Below are 14,692 nucleotides of genomic sequence, written 5' to 3'. Positions count from 1 at the left end.
GTTTTGCCTGCACACATGTTTGTGTATCAGAAGCACGTCTGGTGCCCAGAAGACAGACGAGGCGATTGGAATTCCTAAAATGGAGTTACATATTATTGTGAGCTGCCATGTGGGACTTCTGGGGGAGCAGGCAATGCTCTTAACCCCCAAACCATCCTTCCGGCCCTACCAACAATTTTTTTATATGAATTTATGTAGTAATTTTAAATGATGTGTTTAAACTTATGAGTAAATTGGTAGTGCTGCTGTGCTGTAAATGTTCTGGCAATGACTCATCTCTTTTGTAATAAGGTATTTGTATATTTGTACTGGTGACAGAGGAATCTAAAACATAAACTGTACATTTTTTTCTACATATACTTGTTTTTAGCATGTTTGTAAAGCACTTGAGGAGTTTTACAATGTTCACTGCTCAGCTGAAGATGTTTTCAACCTGGATTCCAGCACTGAAGAGAAATTTAGCCGACACCTAATATTTCAGCTCCACAATGTGGCATTTAAAGATAACAGTCATGTTGGTGAGTACCTTTAAAAGATTCTAGTTATATTCAAAACTTGTATTTTCCTACTTCTCTTGAAGTTTTCTAGGTATTTTGTAGCCATTATGGTTGCTTACCTATTCTAAAAAGATGAAGTGAGTTTTCTTGAGTGTCCTAAGCTCTTACCCTGTCTATATCAGGTAGTTTCACCTACTAAGGATATCAGTGGTATTAGTGCCTCTTACTACATGCATTGGGATGACTATGAATGTCCTGATACTGGTTTCTGTTACAATAGGATCCATTTCAGCTTTCTGTAGAAGTCATAAGAGGCCTTATCTGTGATGCCAAATATCTGTACTTCTGACCTTTGCTTCAGCCTTAAATAAGCCTTAGTTTGTGGGCTTGGGCCCTGGTCATATCATGAAGGGTTTTTATCCCAGGAAGAACTTTAGAACTGCAGTGACATCTGGGTGCACAAACCTGAAAATGTAAGCAGAGTAATTGCTGTAGACAGATGAAGGCCTGGGTATAAAAGGAAGTCAGTCCAGAGAAGATGAAAATAGGCCAACTGGGAACACCTAAATCTCAGGTTTAAGAAAGGCTAGAATCCCTGGTGCTCATCAGAGCCTGAGGCTTGAGGAGTGTTGGCCCACATCCTTGAACAGGCATTCAAGTTTCAGATCTTAAAGTGCCTTGTAGCTTCACAGCCACCTAGAATAAAGGTGTGAGCATAGTCATTGAAGGACTGGCCTGAGCTCTGAAGCCAAGTGCTGGAGTAAAGAAGTGCCGGGTTACAGTGAGCTAGTGCTGCTCTTATCTCCCCACTGTTAGTTGGCTTCTGTCCTCTCATCCTTATATATTAGCAGCTGTAGCTCGATGCTTGAGCCTGTATTCACTTTACCATCATCAACTTTCGTGGTCCTCCAGGCTTCAATTATCATCACTACTGATGTTATATTAGCCTAGGTTGTTCCAGACACCAGATTCCTGCAACTTCCCACTAGTCCTTCCACTCAGACATTTCACCTCAACATGTCCTTCCCAAGTTCCTTATCTTTCTCTAAGAACTTGTTCCTTCTCCTGTCTGTTGGTGAGTGTCAGTCCCTGGCATACACACAGACAGACACACACACACACACACACACACACACACACAGACACACACACACACACACAAAGGTCAGGAGGGTGAATGTGTCCATGATAGGCACAAGTACATGAGACAGTCCAAGCTTTCTGGTGTGTGCCTCTGTGTGTGTATATGTGTGTGTGTGTGTGTGTGTGTGTGTGTGTAGGCAACTATGTGCACATACATGTACATGAGCATATGTATGCATGTGTGTGGTATCAATTATTGCTGTCCAGTTTACATATTGGTGTGATCTTCAACCACTGTAGATCTGTCCACCTGCTTAGTCAGCAAGAGCAATGTGCCTCAAACTTCATTCTCTGCCTTAGGAACAAATGCACCCACTTTAACTTGCACAGTGAGGCTCACTGGGTTCTAACCTCGTCCTTCCACTCCATCCTTAACTTAGTTCCCACCACGGCATGTTTCTCTAATGCTCAGACCTCTTTACTTTCTGTTGCTGCTATCTGAACTCCAGTTCCGATGGTCTATCAAGACTGACCTTGAAGGTCAGCTGAGAGGCTGTTCTGTCACTCTGACCCTGACATTTGAAAGGCTGGCGGTATTCTTCTGGGTTGCAGTGTCCAGTGCTATGATATGAAAGCACTTACCACTTCCTAGGGTGGTTTCCTGGTTTGTTTGTTTTTTTATTGCTATTCTATATAGTGTGCTCGTGCATGCATGTATGCATATGCAATGTGTGTATGTGTCTGTATTTGTGTGGGTGTGTGTTGGTGCACGCACACATGCGTGCGGGGTGGGGTGTAAACATATGTCCACATATGTGTGCAGGCCAGAGGTGGCATGAGGATGTCTTCCTCAGTTACTTCCCCACCTTATTGTTTTATGACAGACTCTCTTCTTAACCTGAACATTTCCATTTCAGCTAGGCTGGCTGGCTAGCAAGGCCCTGGTATCTGCCTGATGCCAAGCACCAGCCTTGGCTTGGTTGGGGTCCTAAGGAAGGGGTGTTTGTGAGTGGATAAAGGAATGACTCGAAGTCAGTCTTGGATGCAGACTGGCAGCTCTGTGCTCTGCTAAATCTGGCTTTCCAGACAGCTGCATAGATAGCTCAGCTCCTGCAGACCAAGTCTTTTATTTATAATCAGTTCAATCATCTATGCCAGGTCCCCTTTATATTATCCCATGAATCAGCATTTTATGACCTTCACCTCTTGATTTTTAGAAAAGACAGCAAGTATAGTTTTTTAACATAGCAATGAACTCTGCCTTTATAAGCACAGACAATAAGCTAGCTGGGTGGGATCTCACTCTGAGATCACCATTTTCACCAAGCCTGGGCCTAAACTTGCTCTGTCCCTGGCTGACCTTGACTCAGAAATCTGCCTCCCTTTGTAAGTGTAAAGAATAAACTTAGCTGGGTGAGATCTTACCCTGCAATAACCACTCCCCAAATTTGTTTATCTCCTTCCTTAATATCTTTCTGACAAGCTGGCTCATCGTGCAGCTGCCTCTATTCTTTTTTTTTTTTTTAAGATTTATTTATTATTATACATAAGTACACTGTAGCTGTCTTCAGATGTGCCCGAAGAGGGTGTCAGATCCATTATGGTGGTTGTGAGCCACCATGTGGTTGCTGCACTTTGAACTCAGGACCTTCAGGAGAGCAGTCAGTGCTCTTACCCGCTGAGCCATCTCACCAGCCCTGCCTCTTTCTTTAGGCCCACAAGGCCCCTGATAAAATTTGTATTGTATCCTTCTATTTTTGGATAGTTGAGAAATTATGCATTTTTAAATATTTAATTATTTTATTTTATGTATATGAGTACACCATTGATCCCTTCAGACACACCAGAAAAGGGCATCAGATCCCATTGCAGATGGTTGTGAGGCACCTTGTGGTTGCTGGGATTTGAACTCAAGACCTCTGAAAGAGCAGTTAGTGCCCTTAACCACTAAGCCATCTCTCCAGCCTGAAATTATACATTCTTGAACTTGTTTTCAGAGTTCTTTCCCACCTGTAGGTCATAGCCTTTACCATTTTGCTGAGGACATTAGACACATCCTCACCTCCTGGCTTGTGCTACTTCTATTTCTCATTGAGTCATTAACCTTAGAAGGGTTCATCTTCTGAAGAAGGAGCATAAAGTAAATGATCTACATTATTATACAAATAATCTTCACACCCAGCAACCACTAACACTCATGGAGGCCCACACCTCGCTAGCTCTGTTCTAGGGGTGGGAACTGTGTCACTCTGTGACTCAGCAGCCTGATTCTTCTCTCCAGTACCAGAGTTACAGTTGGCATAGCCATGCTTGCTTGGCCTTTTTTATATGGTTTCTTGGAATCTGAACTCAGGTCCTCAGGCTGATGCTGCAGATGCTTTCTTATATATAGAGACATCTGCCCAGTTCTCCTTAAGCTTGCTTGCTTTCCTGCCTGCCTGCCTGCATACCGTCTTTCTTGCTTGCTTTATGTGGTTTTTGGTTTTTCCCTGTATAGCCTTGGCTGTCCTGGAACTCCTTCTGTAGACCAGACTGGACTTGAACTCAGAGATCTGCCTGTTTCTACCGCCGAGTGCTGGGATTAAAGGGGTGTATCAGCACCCCCTGGCTATTTAATGTTTAATTACAGGAACTGTTGTTTATTTCCTGTCTTCAGGGCTTAGCATAAATTAATACTGTTATTAATAATCTTTAGAATATTAACAGTAATAAACAGAAGTGGGCATTTAATAACTGCTGAATGAATGCACCAATGATGAGCAGAGTATGAAAACAGAGTCCTGAGGAAGACCTTTCTGTGATTCCTGCTTGCTCTCTGGTTGCTCCCTGTAAGGCTGACTGTTGAGAGTCTAGCTAGAGGAGGAGAATAGATAGTTGCTAGTAATTAGCAGTCTTGGCTACAGATATCTTCAGAAAGCAGGTCACATTTGTCTGAAATTGGGTAGAATTTCAGCATACAGACGAGAGTAAGAAGGCCTTTACTGTCACCAAGCATAGCCACAGTAAGAACTCAGTCACACTGGGCAAATAGGCTATCATCCTGGACTGTCTCTACAGTCAGGACGCAGGCTCAGGGCATGCAGACCAGCCTGCATCTCCACCTCATTTCCCCTTTCTTGTGTTCCTCCTGATAACACTTCAAGTTCCTGTTAGTGGCCTTGCAGAAAGAGGAACTGAGTCAAGTGGAAGAGATCAGAGAACATTCTCTGCACTGTACTCTCTTGCTACAGATCAGAGAAGAGACTGGCACAGGCTGGACGAGTGCCATCGTGCTGCCATGTTAGCTCCCTGCCAAGGGTCAAAGGCCTAGCTTAGTACTGCCCACACACCCATTTCTGCAGGCCAGTTCTCGCTCTTCCTGTTACTTGGGCCAGGTAGATGGAATTAGACATTTCCAGGGAAGTCAGCTTTATCAATTTATGTTTATATTATTTCATAGTCTTTGATATACCATATCTTATTAACCAGGGTTATTTGCTCTCCTTCATTCCAGAAACAATCAAATTTAAATGTTATTGCAAGGTTCAAATACTTTTGCTTTCATTTTAATGTTCTAATGATTATTTATATGTGTGTGTGTNTGTGTGTGTGTGTGTGTGTGTGTGTGTGTGTGNGNGAGAGAGAGAGAGAGAGAGAGAGAGAGAGAGANAGAGAGAGAGAGAGAGAGAATGAGAGAATCTATGCCACATGACGGCAGGTGCCCTTGAGACCATAAGCAAGTGTCAAGTCCCTAGAAGCTGGAGTTACAGCAGTTGTGAGCTGCCTACCATGGGTATTGAGAACTGAATCCTGGTCCTCTGGAAAATCAGGAGCACTCTCAACCGCTGAGCCATCTCTCCATCTCTCCAGCCGGTATTTTGTTTGTTTTGAGACAGTCTTGCTATGTAGCAGAGCTGACTTGACACTGTCTCCTGCTTCTGTTTCCTGAGAGATGGGACATGCATCTGCTGCCATATTCTATTCCAACTTCTTTCAAAATTGCTAAACATGTATCATCATGGTGACTCAGGCCTGGAGTTCCAGAATTAGGGAGGCTTATGCAGGATGATCGCAAGTTCAGGGACTTCCTGGGTTGTATAGCACAACCCCGCCTCAGAAAAGCAAAACAAAATTTTATTTGTTTCTTTGCATAGAAAAATCTTATTTGGAGAAAGAAGGTTTTGGTTATAAAGCATGTCTGTATTATGACTTAAAGATATATAAAATCTTTATATGTATAGGGTATGCATATGTAAAGCCTTTCTGATATAAAAACTTAGAAATAAGCCCAAATTTACACATATAGAGAAGATTTTCTTTTTTTATAATGATAAAACCTTTATTTTTTATTTTTAAAAAAGATTTATTACATGTAAGTACACTGTAGCTGTCTTCAGACACACCAGAAGAGGGCATCAGTTCTCATTACAGATGGTTGTGAGCCACCATGTGGTTGCTGGGAATTGAACTTAGGACCACTGGAAGAGCAGTCAGTTCTCTTAGCCACTGAGCCATCTCTCCAGTCCATAGAAAAGGTTTTCAGACATTGTTTTGTATATGCAATCTTATATATAAAACAACTTAATGGCTGAATTATGCTTGATTTTGTTATGTAAATAGTACATGTAAATATAAGGAAGTTCAGTTATTTCACCAATTTTTCACAGTGCATGTAGAACAGACTCTCAGGGCAGATGTTGAAGTACAAAATAAATGAATTGCTTTAATTCCAGATATTAGCTCTAAAGTCATAGTTCATCTTGTAACCCCTTTGAGGGTGTAGATGGTTGGCAACAGCCTTGAGACTTCCAAAATGAGGGTTCTTGGGGCATTCTGTAGCTGCTGAAGGAGAGAGACTAAGCCCATCAGACTCGCCAGTCTGCTGACTCTTTTGGGGAGGGGTGGCAGACACTTGGTGTGCTTCTCCCCATCTCTCCATTTGGTGACTGCCTTGTCCTCCAGTCACTGCCTAGAAGCCCTTCTGTTCCATTTGTAGCAGTGAAAGTGGACATTTCTGCTGACAGCATGTTGGGCCCAAGTCCATACTAGCAACACGGTGTGTTTACAACTGACACCCTCTCATGCCAATAGGAGCTGAGACGATAAAGATTGCATATGAGAGGATGTGGTAGAAGAGGCATGCCACAGTTTGTAGCAGAAGCTGAGGAAAGGCACTATTTCATAAGTAGTCACTGTTATAGCCTATAGAAAATAAGAGTTACACTGTAATCTTAATACTTTTTCTCCTTAGGGAATTTTGTGAGAAAAATTTTGCAACCTGCTCTTCACTTGATTGCCGAGGATGATGACGCTAAGATCCCAGAGGCAGTGGACCAGGAAGCCTCCTGTTTTTCTGTTACACCATTAAAACAAGAGATTTCAGAGGCTTGGGAGAAGCTGAGGTTGCCTAAGCAGTGTGATTCCGATCTTTCATTTTTAGTTGTGAAAAATCACATGGGAGAAAAATGCCTTTTTGTGGATCTAGGTGAGTAACATTGGCACTGTGGACTGCCCTGCGTCCTTTGTGACAGGCAAGTCTGGACCTGCCTGGCTATGCTTAGGTTCTGTCATCCACTTGGAATAGATTGTTGCTTGTTGAGTGACGGCATCAGATTCATCATTTACTTTGATTATCCAGTCGCCCCAGCACATTTGTAGGAAGTGACTGTCATTCCCCACAGCTCAGCAGTACACTTTGCCATCACCAGAGTCTGTACGTATTTCAGACTCTGGTCCATTCTCTTATTCACTCTGGCTATCATTTCCTGGGCTGGTGCTGGTACAGGATAGGTTCCCCCATTTATGTAGTGTTCTCTCATTTCTTGCCGTGTTTTACAATTTTATGGATAGCATTCTTACATATCATTCATTAAACTTGTTATAGACACTCTTTTTTCTTGGTGCCTCCCTTTCTCTGGGGTCTTGTGTCTCAGTTCTTTGGCAGCTCTCAGTCAAAACTTTTATTTTTGGCTCTTTGTCCCGCTCTTCTGTTTGCTTTCCTTTGCATAGCTGCTCCTGAATCATTGTTAGCTATCTGCATGTGGCCTTCTTTCATCCTAATTTCAGATTATCTTAATTTATACATTGCTTTAATTTTCAGTATGGGAAATACTCATCTTTCCTAGCAATTTTGCAGAAAAATATTATCTGCTGACATAAAACAAATCGTGGAAACATGCATTAATTTTTAAAATTTATTTTTGTTGTAGGAGTATATACAAAAAACAGAAACTTTCGACTGTATCAGTCATCCAAAATAGGAAAGTGTGTGTCTTTGGAGGTTGCTGAAGATAACAGATTTATTCCAAAACAGTCAAAAGATATTTCTGAGGAAAACCAGTATTTCCTATCTTCCCTGGTGAGCAACGTCAGGTCTGTAGAACCATCATGCCAACCCATCATATATAATATAGCTAGCACTGGATATTGCTAAATGTAAATGTCTAAATTGATTCTACCTTAAGAAAAAGAAAGTTTGTTTTCAAAAGTCTCTTTCCTCTATATCTGAAAAATAATAGCAAGAAATGTTTCTAACCATTTAGTTTCTTCCTTATATCTTTTTATGATTATGTGTAATGCATTTTCCAGTTATTCTAAAATCACTACTTTATAAAGGAGAAAAAATACTATTTACATTGTATTTAAAAGTGTAATTACTACTGTCTCATTTTCTTTCCACATGCACATTTAGACGGTTTGTAGCCCACTGTTCTGGTCACTATGTCCGCCTTGAATACGGCTCAGCTGTAGAGCTCTTGCCTGGAATACTCAGGGCCCTGTATTTGATCCTCTGCACTAAGCCCCAGAAAATAAGATTTAATTGGGATCATTACTCATATGGTTTTGTCACCTGACTTGTTCTGTTTAATATCATATCACAAATACTTGCCAAGCTAATAGTTTGTCAGCAGTTGTTAATAAAACATTTAGTACTATAAGCTTTGTAGTATAATGGCATGCTTTATTATCAGGTCTGTTGTCGCAGGTTAGGGTTCTATGTTTTGGTAACTAGTTCCACCTTTACCAGACTGGCAATTACATCAAACTGCAGTTAGTAGGCCATCCCTATCTATAAGTGTAGTGCTTGAGAGGTAGACATGCAAAGACAAGGAGTTCAAGATCATCATTCACTACATAAGTTCAAGGCCAGCGGGGCTCCATGAGACCACGTGGTAAGCCTTCATCTCCCTGCAAAACCAACAAACACAAGCAAAACCCTGAAACAAACAAAAGTAGTTAAAATCTGGACTAAACCACATTAACTTGCTATGTTGTTTTTTTTCTGTTTACCTCCCTTAAACGTTTTTGTTTTGGGGTTTTGGTTTGGGATTTTTTTGTTTTGGTTTGTTTTTGGGGTTTGTTTTTGACAGAGACTCACTGCGTATCCCTAGTGGGCTGGAATTCACTTTATAAACCACGCTGGCCTAAAATTTACAGAAATCCACCTGCCTCTGCATCTTCCCAGAAGTTTTTAAGATGTTTCCATAGAAATTAAGAGTAAATATTAAGTGGGGCAGTGGTGGCGCACGCCTTTAATCCCAGCACTTGGGAGGCAGAGGCAGGTGGATTACTGAGTTCAAGGCCAGCCTAATCTACAGAGTGAGTTCCAGAACAGCCAGAGCTACACAGAGAAACCCTGTCTCGAAAAAACAAACAAAGAATAAATATTAAGCTGCGTGTGGTGGTGCAGGTCTTTAGTTCCAGCACGCTGGAGACAAAGGCAGGCAGATCTCTGAATTGAGGCCATCATAGCCAGGGCTATCAGAGAAACCCTGGCTCAACATTGATTGATTAATTAATTAATTAATTAATTAATGTTTAGGTTAAGTTTCTGTAGAGAAAGCTGTATGTAGTGGGAAGATAGCTAGAGCCCACCATATATCTATTCCTCAGAAGTGAGTTGAACGAATTTCAAAGTGTAAATACTGACCTTCCAGGGTTGTTGAATTAAGTTTAGAACATTCACATAACACATCCATAGCAGTGGCCAGCATGCATTGGAGGTACAGAGTGTGCGCCTGTGGAAGTATTGTAGTGCTCAGAGGGTCTCAACCTGACTGCAGCAACCTTTTAACACAGTTCCTCGTGTTGTGGTGACCACAACCATCAAAGTATTTTGTTGTTATTTCATAACTAGAATTTGATACTGTCATGAATCATAATGTAAATATCTGATATGCAGGATATCTAATGTGTGACTCCTATGAAAGGGTTGTGACTCCCAGGTTGAGAACCACTGGAGTCCTGCATAGTTTCAGTACAGAGTCACAGACTCACAGAAGTGGGTGGTTCTCATCTTAAATAAGGCTTGCTCCCCTGCATTTTGCATAGCTTCTTGAATGCTAGACTTGACTATTAGTGTGAATTTCAGTCACACCTCCTCGAGCTTCCATTATCTTTTCTTCTCTTTTGTTATTCATAGTTTTAAATCCTAGCAGAAAGTCCAAAGGTCTGTGTGCTTGGAAGTAGAACTATACTTTCAACCATTTCAGTACCCTAGAGTCCTTGGATCACTCTGTGAAGTGTCTTAATCCCCAATAAAAATGTTTAAAGGAAACAGTTTTATTAATTGGCAAGTTATAATCTTATCGTTATATGTTATGTGGTAGGACTGGTGCTCAGGCTATAACAGTGGAGCAGCGTGGAGCTAGCTCCTGTCTCTAGTCATGCTACTTCAACTCTAACAGTGTACTTTATCTATTTATATACTTTCTTTAGATTTTCAGACACTTTGCGAATTCTCACATGCGACCCATCTCAGACTAAACGAAAGTGGGCTGAGTGTTTTAAGAGTACTGGCACTTCAGGTAACTTTAAACAATTTCACATTAAAATTGAGGGGTCTAAAATCTACTTTGCCTTAAAAGTCTTAATCTTAAGTACTCATATCTGCTGGTCATATAAAAACTAATTCCTCTAGGTTTCTAACCAGGTAGGAATACTATAAACAATTATAGGTGCTTATTAATTAAAATACCTGATTTTCATTTTGTGCTAGGAATATATTTCTTAAGGAATATATAAATATTCTATATTACTTAAAGAATATACAGATAATATATTTTATATAAAATAAGCACATCAAAATATGATTAATCTTTCACCCTATTTTTTTAAACAAGTATTCTTTATGATAGATGCTTTGACTGCATGTTTGTCTGTGCACCATGTGCATGTCTGAGGCCTATGGAGACCAGAAGTAATCACTAAACTATCTCTCCAGCCCCTCATTCATAATCAAACACAGGCGGCTTGATGAGATGGCTAAGCAGGCAAAAGCATTTGCTACCAAGCCTAATAACCCAAACTCAGTCCCCAGGGCCCACATGAAAGTCAAGAACCATCTCCCACAACGTGGCTCTGACCTCCACACTCAATCTGCAGCATACACACACACACACACACACACACACACACACACACACACACACACACACACACTGTGCTTTTAAAAATTACTGGTAACTGCTACAGAAGATTCCCACTTAATTTTGTACTGCAGAAGTACTCCACATATGTCTCTATCATACACTGCCCATTCCTGTACTGAAGAACATATAGGGTTTTTTCCCTAAAGTTTCTTATATAAATTCTCTGATAAATACTTTTATTTACATATGTTGGTATATCAATATAATAGTGAAAACTATTAGTGAAATCTCCAGACAATCTAAATATACAAGATAAACAGGATGACATACTCCAAACTGTAAGTTTAGATTTGTAAGACTTAGACAATGTGGAAGACACCCATTGATGATGATAAGAGAAAAAGTAGATTCTAGAAACACAAGTGTGGGGCTGGGGATGTAGTTTAGTGATAGAGCACTTGCCCTGGACTTAATAGATTCCCTGCTGCTATAACAACACAGGCACAAATTATATGATAGCAAGCCTACTAAAAATGTGGGCAATATTTTCCTGTGTTTATTTCCTCTGATTATTTAAGACATATATTTCTATATATTGTCTGGGAATGTTTCTCGTTTCTATGCTGAAATGTTTTCCAAAATGTCTCCAGTTATATATTTAACTATTTTAAGAGAAATACTGACTTTAAGAAAGCTAGAAATTCCTGTCATTAAAACTAAATGAGTTTGTGACTGGTCACTCTAAGTTATGGCGGTAGATTCTTAGATATAAAATAAGTCTTACTGCCCTCCAGTGAGAGACTCCAGGAAACACAGATTGAGTTTATGATTCCCTGGGTGATGGAGCCCTTGGGTACCTCAGCAAGAAGGCGGGAAAGAACTTAAGGCTTTGGCTGTCTCGTGTGACTCGAGTGTCTGCAAGGAAGCATGGGTCCATTTTCACTGGAGGGCGAATAGTTTCCGTTGTCTATCTTACTCAGTCTTATCTTGGAGGAGACATCTGGACAGAGGCTGACACTATCATTGTAAAGCAGTAACAGTTGCTGTGTTAGCCAGGAGTTTTGGCCATTTCTGGAGTTTGGTTGGTTATATTTTTTCCTTGCTCTGGTGAGACTGCAGAGAGGTCTGGTTTAGTCTAGAATCCTTGTGACCTCAGAGTGGCCTCAGTATCTACCTACTGAAGGCTGTGGCCCCATTTGTGTTTCAAGCAGAAATCAAGACTGAAACCGGAATGGCCAGCTTGGGGTATCACCCAGGCCTAGCCAGGAGCCCAGTGCAGCCATTGAGCTGAGGTACTTTTCTCCTTGTCAGAGTGAAGAAAACAGGCAAAGCAGGTCCTTTATAAAATCTAGCCAACACTTGCCCCAATCCAAGTTTGAATCTTAACTACCTCCTTGAAGAAGCACAAGAGCCCAAGAAGCAATAGTAAGGCAAGTTGCAAAAAGAGGGTGAAGAATCTTCAATTTTACAAAATAGTAATTTGATCAGCACTTAACTTTTCAACATTTAACTGTTCTCATTTATAAATACTTCTCTGAAGAAGGAAGACCAAAGTGTGGATACTTCGATCCTTCTTAGAAGGAGGAACAAAACACCCATGGAAGGAATTACAGAGACAAAGTTCGGAGCAGAGACTGAAGGAATGACCATCCAGAGACTGCCCCACCTGGGGATCCATCCCATAAAGAACCACCAAACCCAGACACTATTGCAGATGCCAACAAGAGCTTGTTGACAGGAGCCTGATATAGCTGTCTCCTGAGAGACTTTGACTAATACAGAAGTGGATGCTCACAGTCATCCATTAGACAGAGCACAGGGTCCCCAATGAAGGAGCTAGAGAAAGTACCCAAGGAACTGAAGGGGTTTGCAGCCCCTAGGAGGAACAACAATATGAACTGTTTACAGTATCCCCAGAGCTCCCTAAGACTAAACCACCAATCAAAGAAAACACATGGTGGGACTCTTGGCTCTAGCTGCATATGTAGCAGAGGATGGCCTAGTTGGTCATCAGTGGGAGGAGAGGCCCTAGGTCCTGTGAAGGTTCTGTGCCCAGTGTAGGGGAATGCCAGGGCCAGGAAGCGGGAAGGGGTGGGTTGGGGAGCAGGGGGAGGTGGGGAAAGGATAGGGAGCTTTCAGAGGGGGAAACTAGGAAAGGGGATAACATTTGAAATGTAAAAAAAAAAAAAAGAAAAAGAAAATATCTAATAAAAAAAAGAAAAAATAAATATTCTCTGTTGCAGTGGAGTCCATTGAAGGCTTCCAGGGCTCACCGTACCCTGAGGTTGACCGATTTGTTCTTTCTTTGGTGAACAAACATGACGTTAAAGGAGGTAAGGCTTGACTTTCTCTCCTGTTTTTCTGTTTGGTTTTCGAGACCGTTTCTCTGTGCTGGCTCAGCTGTCCTGGACTCCCTCTGTAGGGTTATTCTTTATTAACTCTTACATGGCAGAGCGATGGTTCCTTAAGCAGCATCCTTGCATTTTAGGAATTCGGCGTTGGAACTACTTTTTCCCAGAAGAATTACTGGTTTATGATATATGCAAATATCGCTGGTGTGAAAATATTGGAAGAGCCCACAAGAGTAACAATATCATGTAAGTAATACCGGTTATTCATGACTTATATGCCTTTAACCAATGTATTTAAAATATTTATAATTTTAGAAATAATGCTGACAGTACAAAATAATTTTTATGATATATTAACTTATACCCTGTATTTGGTTGATGTTTTATATTAAATTACTAGTTGTTAAAATTACTTCTAGCACACACCAGCTTTCTGTTTAATAGTAACCCTTACAGTATCAGCTTAAAAAGATGATGGAGCCGGGTGTGGTGGTGCACGCTTTTATTCCCAGAGCTTGGGAGGCAGAGCCAGGCGAATTTCTGAGTTCGAGGCAAGCCTGGTCTACAAAGTGAGTTCCAGGACAGCCAGGGTTACACAGAGAAACCCTGTCTTGAAAAACAAAAACAAAAACAAACAAACAAAAAAGATGATGGAATTGGATGGGGCAGGAAAGAATTGGCAGGAGACAGGACAGGCGGTGCTGACGGCCTTTCTGTTCCTCTCTGCGTTGTAAAATTGGAAGTAAAATTGGACAGATTTGAAACAGGCACCCCTTGGTGTGAAGGAAATCCGGGTTAAGATGATGTTTTCTTGTTCTAGACAAAGCATGGTGCCGGGGGAACCTGAATTCACTGAATGCTGGCCCTGTGTCAGGCTTTCCCTGACACAGAGAGAAGTAACATATGAAGAAAAACCAGAGATAGCAATTTCAATTATATGAGAATGTTGCTTGAACGGGGATAAAACGAAGTGGTCAGTCATGAGAATTTTTTGCTGTTTTATAGATAGTGTCTATAAATTTAGGTAATTTGTATGTGCTAGACATGAGGGGAGGATCATGCAGATTTTGCTGAAAACCATGTTGAGTACCCTGATTCTGTGTTATACTTGATATACCAGATTAACTCAGTTTACACCAGCAATTAAAACTGTATGTTTCAGTGGATAGGGCTCTTGCAGAAGATCCAGGCTCAGTGCCCTGTGGGCTGAGGTCCTGTTGTTTACGATTTACGACTACTGAGGTTCCTCCTGCTCTGGCAGTTTGCAGAAGATCCAGGCTCAGTGCCCTGTGGACTGAGGTCCTGTTGTTTACGATTTACGACTACTGAGGTTCCTCCTGCTCTGGCAGTTTGCAGAAGATCCAGGCTCAGTGCCCTTTGGACTGAGGTCCTGTTGTTTACTAGTTACGAC

The 14,692-nt window shown here is 41.2% G+C and overlaps 1 protein-coding gene across 5 annotated transcripts in view; it reads left to right on the top strand.

The window, feature by feature from the left end:
• Positions 1-14,692, top strand: part of Primpol (primase and DNA directed polymerase) — a 37,626-nt gene that overhangs the window by 16,348 nt on the left and 6,586 nt on the right. For all 5 annotated transcript variants that reach the window (XM_021219222.2, XM_029532230.1, XM_029532232.1 and 2 more), the window contains 6 exons: positions 371-518; positions 6,811-7,044; positions 7,769-7,931; positions 10,278-10,366; positions 13,174-13,263; positions 13,419-13,527. In XM_021219222.2, coding sequence (XP_021074881.1) covers positions 371-518; positions 6,811-7,044; positions 7,769-7,931; positions 10,278-10,366; positions 13,174-13,263; positions 13,419-13,527 — 833 coding nt within the window. The remainder of the gene's footprint in view (positions 1-370; positions 519-6,810; positions 7,045-7,768; positions 7,932-10,277; positions 10,367-13,173; positions 13,264-13,418; positions 13,528-14,692) is intronic.

The sequence above is a fragment of the Mus pahari genome, chromosome 19 (genome assembly GCF_900095145.1).
Source record: "Mus pahari chromosome 19, PAHARI_EIJ_v1.1, whole genome shotgun sequence".
Lineage (NCBI taxonomy): Eukaryota > Metazoa > Chordata > Mammalia > Rodentia > Muridae > Mus > Mus pahari.
This window is presented reverse-complemented; position numbering and strand designations above follow the sequence as displayed.